General features: G+C 38.4%; 1 protein-coding gene across 1 annotated transcript in view; it reads left to right on the top strand.

The window, feature by feature from the left end:
* The first annotated feature begins 1913 nt into the window (after positions 1 to 1913).
* LOC116098425 (solute carrier organic anion transporter family member 1A6-like) overlaps positions 1914 to 7363 on the top strand; it is a 78924-nt gene continuing 73474 nt past the window's right edge. Inside the window, exons 1-2 of the mRNA XM_031381045.1 lie at positions 1914 to 1973; positions 5931 to 6072. Coding sequence (XP_031236905.1) covers positions 1914 to 1973; positions 5931 to 6072 — 202 coding nt within the window. The remainder of the gene's footprint in view (positions 1974 to 5930; positions 6073 to 7363) is intronic.

The following is a 7363-nucleotide window of genomic DNA, read 5'->3' as shown; positions in this document are numbered from 1 at the left end:
AAAAAAAAGCAAAGAAAAAAAGAAAGAAAGAATAAACCAAACACACAAAAAATTCTTTCCCCTCTAAGTTGTTTTTGGTCCTAGTAGTTTATGACAGCCAGAGAAATGCTACGGCAGCCTAGCCCTGAGATAATTTTTGTTTTGTTATGTTTTGCTTTTTAGAATTGTTAGTATCAGGAGCCATAATGGAACAAGGTAATAACTCTCTGGTTATCCTCCTTAGATGGCCTGCTTCAGATTATTATATGTTTCTGAGATGTTCACCCTTATTTGTAAGGCTGTAAGGGATTCACTTTAGGAAAGATTCCTGCTATTAACATGTTTTCCCTGTTATTATTAAACTTATATGACAATCACTAAGTTGTAGCACACCCCTTTGGAGCAGATCTCTCCAGATTCACGAAGATGTACTGTCTTGTAGTGATGCTATATAGACAAATAGATGACTTATCACTTAATGATGATCCTATTAGAATGCCTAAAATTATATCTGTGATTATTAAGCTCTTTTACAGTGGGACTGCTATTAGGTCCTTTTATGATAGTCAAAGCTGCCATGAGAACTCTGCCAGTCTCCCAAGTGCCACCAGTTAATTGTTCTTAGATAGTAACCAGACTTTCTCCTACTCAGAGGACATTCCAAGAGGTTGTAAAACAATTAACCAAAGCTCATAAAAAGACAACTAACTGTTTATTATAGGTGCTAGGACAGAAGATAAAATCTTGGCTGGGTCTATTTTTTACAAAAATTCACTAATAACTTAGTTATGGTTCTCAACTTATAATGAACTTGTGGAGCTGGTACAGGTGATGGATGTTTAGCCACATAATTACTCCTAATGAATATGAATGTAAACCTTCTCTGTTGTAAACTTCTATTTCAATTTATGATTTGATTTTTGGTGTGAACTTGTGATGACATGTGATTATGCATTCTGAAAGATGTATAAGTACTGAGGACAAAGAGAAGAATTTTTTCCTTTTGCCCCACCTAGGAGAAGTTTTTCCCTTAGAAGAATTTTTCCCTTAGTAGAATGTTTTCGTTTTCCCCTTTTAGGATCTTTCTGATTTTCCTCTTAGATAGCTTTCATGGGAACCTTTTTACAACTTAATACTAAACTCTATAACCACTTTTCCAAGTGTCCCCTTCTCTTCCTGTGACTTCTGACTAGCAGGCCGAAAGTTAGAGTGAAGCAGTTCCTGCTGAGCTAGAGCAAAGGTATTTACTAAATCCTTAGCTTGGAGGAAGAGGGGCTAAGTGCCAGAACCTGCAGTGTCTGGCCTCAGAAGAACACAGAATGCAGGTCAGCTACAATAGCATAGTAACTGAGACTTAGATAAGTCAACGTTTTATTATACAGCAAGCCTAAATTATCTCCTAAGACAAAGTCTTCCCCTCCACTCCCGCTGTCACTCTTCCCCTTCTGCTGCCTCAAGAACTGACAAGAAAGAAGACTCCCTCCCCTCCCTCCCCTCCCTCTCTTCCCTTCCCTTCCCTTTCCTTCCCCTCTCATGTTATAGTTCAGTAAATAATCTAACTGCTTTAATAAGTTAGCAACTGTTCCCCTAGTGAGTTGTCTCCAAGGGTTTGAGCCTAGTTTCATTTTAACGTATTCAGGTATTCAGTGTTCCATTGATATTCTTGGGATGCAAACACTTTTTTGGGGGGTGGGGATGAAGACTTTGGTCTGGGGGAGAAGGGGTGGGGTAAGGACTTTGGAAGAGTGGAGAGAAAGGACACTGTGGTTGGGATATAATGCATGAGAGGAAAAAAATTAAGAAAATTCAACATCATAAATGAGAACGAAACTGACTTGTTACAGTTCAACATATTTAACCACTGTCTCTTCTCATGAAAAGACAGTAGTAGGACTTTGAAAGCAGAGGTATCCTTAAACAATCAGAAGAACAAAATGGGAGAACCTGAGAAAAGTGTTGGAACGCACAAGGTCACATGCTTTGCCAAGATCAAGGTATGGATTGTTTAGACATATGCATGCATACACAGGCATGGGAGTCTTTTAAACAAGAATTGAAAGTTGTTGTAATATTCTTCAGCCTCTATGAAGTTTTGCAACACAAATGCCATTTTATCCTATGTGTTGTTAATTTCTTTCTTTTTTTTTCCTTTTTTTTTATTTTTATTTTTTTATTTTTTGGTTTTCGAGGCAGGGTTTCTCTGTGTAGCTCTGGCTGTCCTGGAACTCACTCTGTAGACCAGGCTGGCCTTGAACTCAGAAATCCACCTGCCTCTGCCTCTCAAATGCTGGGATTAAAGGCGTGCAGCACCACTGTCCGGCTGTGTTGTTAATTTCTTGACTTAAAAAATTATATTGGTTTTATAATTAGGGATATCTAACCAGGATATTTATCCAGGATAAGAGGGAAAGGATTTTTTTCTTCTTAATTTCCATTTTAACATTAAATTATATTTCAATTGCAGCCCCCTTCCCTCTTAAATAAGAATAGGGTTTAAAATATTTTAAGTATGTATTATGTTGTAGTGGTGCTTAGCCTGAGGTCAGAGGTCAATCCAGTGCTTAGCCTTTAGGGATTCCTGACAGAAAGAAGGTCAAAAGCCACAGCTAGAAAACAGTTCCCTAATAGAAGAGCTATGTTGATTAATATGCAAAGCTAATTTTACGATCCAGTCAGACAAGTATTTTCTTCAAGTTTTGGCAGTACAACAGTCACTCTTTGGTAAAAAAGATAATTTTAGCTGGTTTGGTAGTTTTTACTATTCTAGAGACAAAAATTGTCTTTATAGCTCCAAGGTCAGGTTTATATTAGGAAATTTGAACGCTGGTCTAGTTTCTGAAGAATCCCTTAACTATTCCTTCTAAGCTGCTGAGTTATCTTATTCAATGCTCATTTTACTTTTATTCACACATATTAGAAGTTTATTAACATAAAAGAGAGGCATCAGACTCAGCACCTGGAAAGCACTTTTCCTTGCAATGATGTGCGAATTACTGGAAGCCAAGTTCCCTGGGGTCACCCTCAGTTCTCACCAAGTTCCCTGGGGTCACCCTCAGTTCTCACCAAGTTCCCTCGGGTCATCCCTCAGTTCTCACCAAGTTCCCTCGGGTCATCCCTCAGTTCTCTTCATCAAGTTCCCTTGGGTCATCCCTCAGTTCTCACCAAGTTCCCTCGGGTCATCCCTCAGTTCTCATCAAGTTCCCTTGGGTCATCCCTCAGTTCTCACCAAGTTCCCTCGGGTCATCCCTCAGTTCTCCTCACCAAGTTCCCTCGGGTCATCCCTCAGTTCTCTTCATCAAGTTCCCTCTGGTCATCCCTCAGTTCTCCTCATCAAGTTCCCTTGGGTCACCCCTCAGTTCTCAACAAGTTCCCTCGGGTCATCCCTCAGTTCTCCTCACCAAGTTCCCTCGGGTCATCCCTCAGTTCTCATCAAGTTCCCTCGGGTCATCCCTCAGTTCTAACCTGAGGAGCCCAGATCCCCTGGTTCCTAACCTACTCCAGATGCTCATTCAAGTCTCATGTAGATGCTGAGAAATGAATCCTGGTCATCAGCAAATACAGCCAGTGTTCTTAACCACTGAGCTGCATCTTCAGCTTCATATATTAGGATAATGATGGGTATTTTGATTATTAGTTATTAGGATTATTAGATTTGTTGAGAAAAGTCGTCAGGTATCTCTAACCCTACTTCTCATAGTCTATTTTGGGAGACCGTCTTATCTTAACTAAGGTTTCTATTACTTCAGTGTGACATCATGGCCACTGTAATTTCTGTAAAGAAAAACCAGTAATTGGGCTGGTTTACAGATTCAGGGATTAAGTTCATTAACATATGAATATAATTTCAGTATGGAGAGACAGAGTCTTGCCGATACATGGAGGTCACTGATGAGCCATCCTTGCCTTCTGGATGAATTTCAGGCAGTCAAGAATCTTTCTCTCTCTTTTTAAAATATGTACAATTTTGAGGGATTACACCTGAAATTTTCTTCTTTTTCCCCATGTACACATGCATGTGTGAACTCATCCCACATAAACATATACACACACACAGAAAAAGAAAAGAAAGTTCTTTAGGAAGCATGAAAAGACTTCTCTAAAGAAGTTTGACAGTGCTTGCACTGTCTCGGTACCAAGAATCTGGTGTAGGCCTGGGGGATTTAACAAAAGACACAGTCTCAGTGTGTCACTCATCAAGGAATAATGTCAACCTTTATTCCTCTCTGCTCAATTTATACTGAGCAGCATGGGGGATAAACACACACACACACACACACACACACACACACACACACACACACACACACACGGAGAAAACCCCCAACTGGGGCTGACCCATAGCCACCTGCAAATGGGACAAATTGCAAAAGGCAGGATTTTTTTCTTGCAGAACATAACATCCTGTCTTGAAGCAAACAAAGAGCTATCCAGGTAGAGGGATCTGCATCCAACAGAAGCTTGCTTTAGTCTCTAGAGAACTGAAGTAAAAAGTTGGTAGGATTATCTTTATGAATACAGATGTTATGTAGCAGGAGATCTGGATGTGCGTGATCATTGGATTCTTTTATGTCTTCAAAGAACCAAATACTTTAGAGAAAGAACTAAAAAGGCTCATTAATTATTTATATTTGTTTTCTAAAACACAAAGAAAATAAATCATCTCCTGAGTCTGAATATTTTTATAATTTGGTAGACCTTGGTTTTAAATAAAGGATCTGAATTATAAGACTCAGTGAAAATTATAAAGTGTGAGTCATATCCTCTGAGAATGTACAATGGGAAGAGTGAACATCTCTTCACACAGCATTAGAATTTAGAAGAGAAACACCTAGAGATGGAATTACACTAATATTACAGGTGAAGAGTACTTTTGAGGTATGCTAGAGTTGGAATTCTTATTTCTAAATTAGGTTTTCTCTTTTTTCGTGTTTCTGCTTTGGTTTATCTACCTTAACTGATGCTTGTGATAGTAAAGTTATAAGCATTAAATAAAAATCTCACAAAATAATGTTTGAATATAGTTGTGGATGAGACAGTACAGAAGTTGCAGAAACTTGGATGATAAAATTTGCCATCAACCAGCTGCTAGAGGATAAGTTAACAAAAACAGAAATCTTATTCACTACATCACTCCAAGTGAGGTAATTAGTCATAGGCATGTAGTTTGGAGTGTTCTCTGTAAAGCCATCATTTATCCTGAACCTGTGGGAACCCCCAATGTTCTGCCCTGGTGTCCAATTGCATGAATACCATTTGGACGGCTTGATAAAGTGTTACAGAGAATATTGTACAAGGGAGAAAAAAACCCATACGTCACTCTGTTGCGACAATTGCTTCCTTTGTTGTGCCTGAGAATGCAGAAAAAGAGAACAAAGTATTGAACTGACCAAAGACACCCATGACCTGATACTCCTACAGAGAAAGCACATTAGACTTGCTGCAGAAATAGTGCCTTGATGTAATTCTGTTCTCTTCATTTCTTTCCTTAACAGGGAAAACACTTGCCCTGCAGATAACAGTATAGTGATAAAGATCCATTAATAGCTATGTCTTACATGGGACAATTCCATGTCTTTCTGTACACTTTAGTACTATACTGTACTATACCATTCTATACTATACTATACTATACTATACTATACTATACTATACTATACTATATAGTACTATTCTGTACTATAGTAAGGTACACTATAAGAGAGCAAAGCCTTAACTATCTACATAATTTACCAAATGCTAACCAACAATTCTGTGCATCTAGAGTGCAGACATGGTAACACAAAGAGAGGAGGTTACACTTTGAAGGTGCTTGGATGTTAAGGGCTGCTTAAGTTGGATATAATAGTCCATCACATGGTGGGAGCTGTTTTGTCAGTAAACGGCAGAGATATAATCAGAAAACAAAGTTACAAAGTTATCTTTTCTTTCTTCTTAATCTTTTTTCTCCCTAGGTGTTTCTGTTGACATTAACATGGGCATACATGTCCAAAGCACTATCAGGAGCTTACATGAATTCCATGCTCACACAAATAGAGAGACAATTCAATATTTCCATGTCTATGGTTAGTCTTATCAATGTGAGCTTTGAGATTGGTGAGTTCTTATACTTATTTTTTTCCATATATTGATATTTTCTCTTTATTTCCTGCATTAAATTATAAACTGTGACTGAGTTATATGCTTCCTGGTGTTGCTTGAATAGCCTGGCTTGGTGTGAAGAAACTACTTATTTAAATATCTGTATGATGGCAGTTAACTGTTGCCACATAGGGTGACATGATTCTGTTTCTGGAGGGGGCAATAGATGAAGAACATTAATATCTAGTTCTATCTTTTAGTAACTCAAAGAGAAGCTAGTGTCTTTTCTTTGGCATTTTAGAAGGTCACTATGGGATTTTGGAGAAACTGATGTTCCAAAGGAGAGAGCAAATGTTTTTCTTCCCCCTATTGTATCTCTGAGGGTGACAGCTCTTCACTTGTAGCTCTTAGGAATGATAAAGAAAATTTCCTGTGTTTGAGTTGTGTCAGTCACAGTTCCTAAGAAGAATCAATGAACTTCAACTCATGAACTCATGAGAGTACAAAGGGTGAAGGAGAGAAAGTTTCCCTTTATAAACCAAGAGACCTAGAAGTTTAATCATAGCTTTTACCTCTTTCAAGGTTAAATTGCCTTTAATGTATTTGATAAAAATGACAAGGAAAATTGGGGTTGAGAAGAAGGTCACTCACACTTAAGATGATCTGTCTTGTCTCCCAGGGTCAAGGTACTCAGTGCTTATGATTGTATCCATGTCCTAGGCCTCCAGTAAAGTCAGGATAAGTGTGGTACATAGACCTTACACAGATTCTTCTAGTGTTCTCTTATTTAGATGCAGCAAATGTAGTTTATTGATTACCCAAGGTCCTATAAGGCACAGCTGTGCGAGGGAGGAAAGATTCCTGAAGGAGTAAAGGCTCTCCAGAAGAAGAAAAGGTGGGGTTAATGTCAAGGGAGACTTGGACAGAAGATGAAGCATCAAATCATTTTTTGGTGGGGATGGAGTGAGCCCAATTTTATGGAAAGTTGGATGTTGCTAGAACATGAGCCTGGGGAGATGTGAAGAGATGAGAAATGAGTAGAAAACATGGCTTCCTCTTGAGTATGAGGCTTACCTCTCAGGTGGCAGAGTGTTAGTGTAAGTTTGAAGTGGATATTGGTCTTTCTATGCAGAGAACTCACCATGGAAACCCAATGACATTTAATTACATGCAATTAAAGTATTTAGGTGACTAGGAAGCCATTTACATTGAATTAAAATTATCAGAAACTTTAAACAACCTGTCAGGCAGGAACATTGGTGCTTTTCTTTTCTTTTTTTAATTAGATGTTTTCTTTAATTACAAT

Source organism: Mastomys coucha, unplaced genomic scaffold (genome assembly GCF_008632895.1).
Source record: "Mastomys coucha isolate ucsf_1 unplaced genomic scaffold, UCSF_Mcou_1 pScaffold20, whole genome shotgun sequence".
NCBI lineage: Eukaryota > Metazoa > Chordata > Mammalia > Rodentia > Muridae > Mastomys > Mastomys coucha.
Note: the sequence above shows the minus strand (reverse complement) of the source record. Positions and strands in the feature narration are given on the sequence as shown.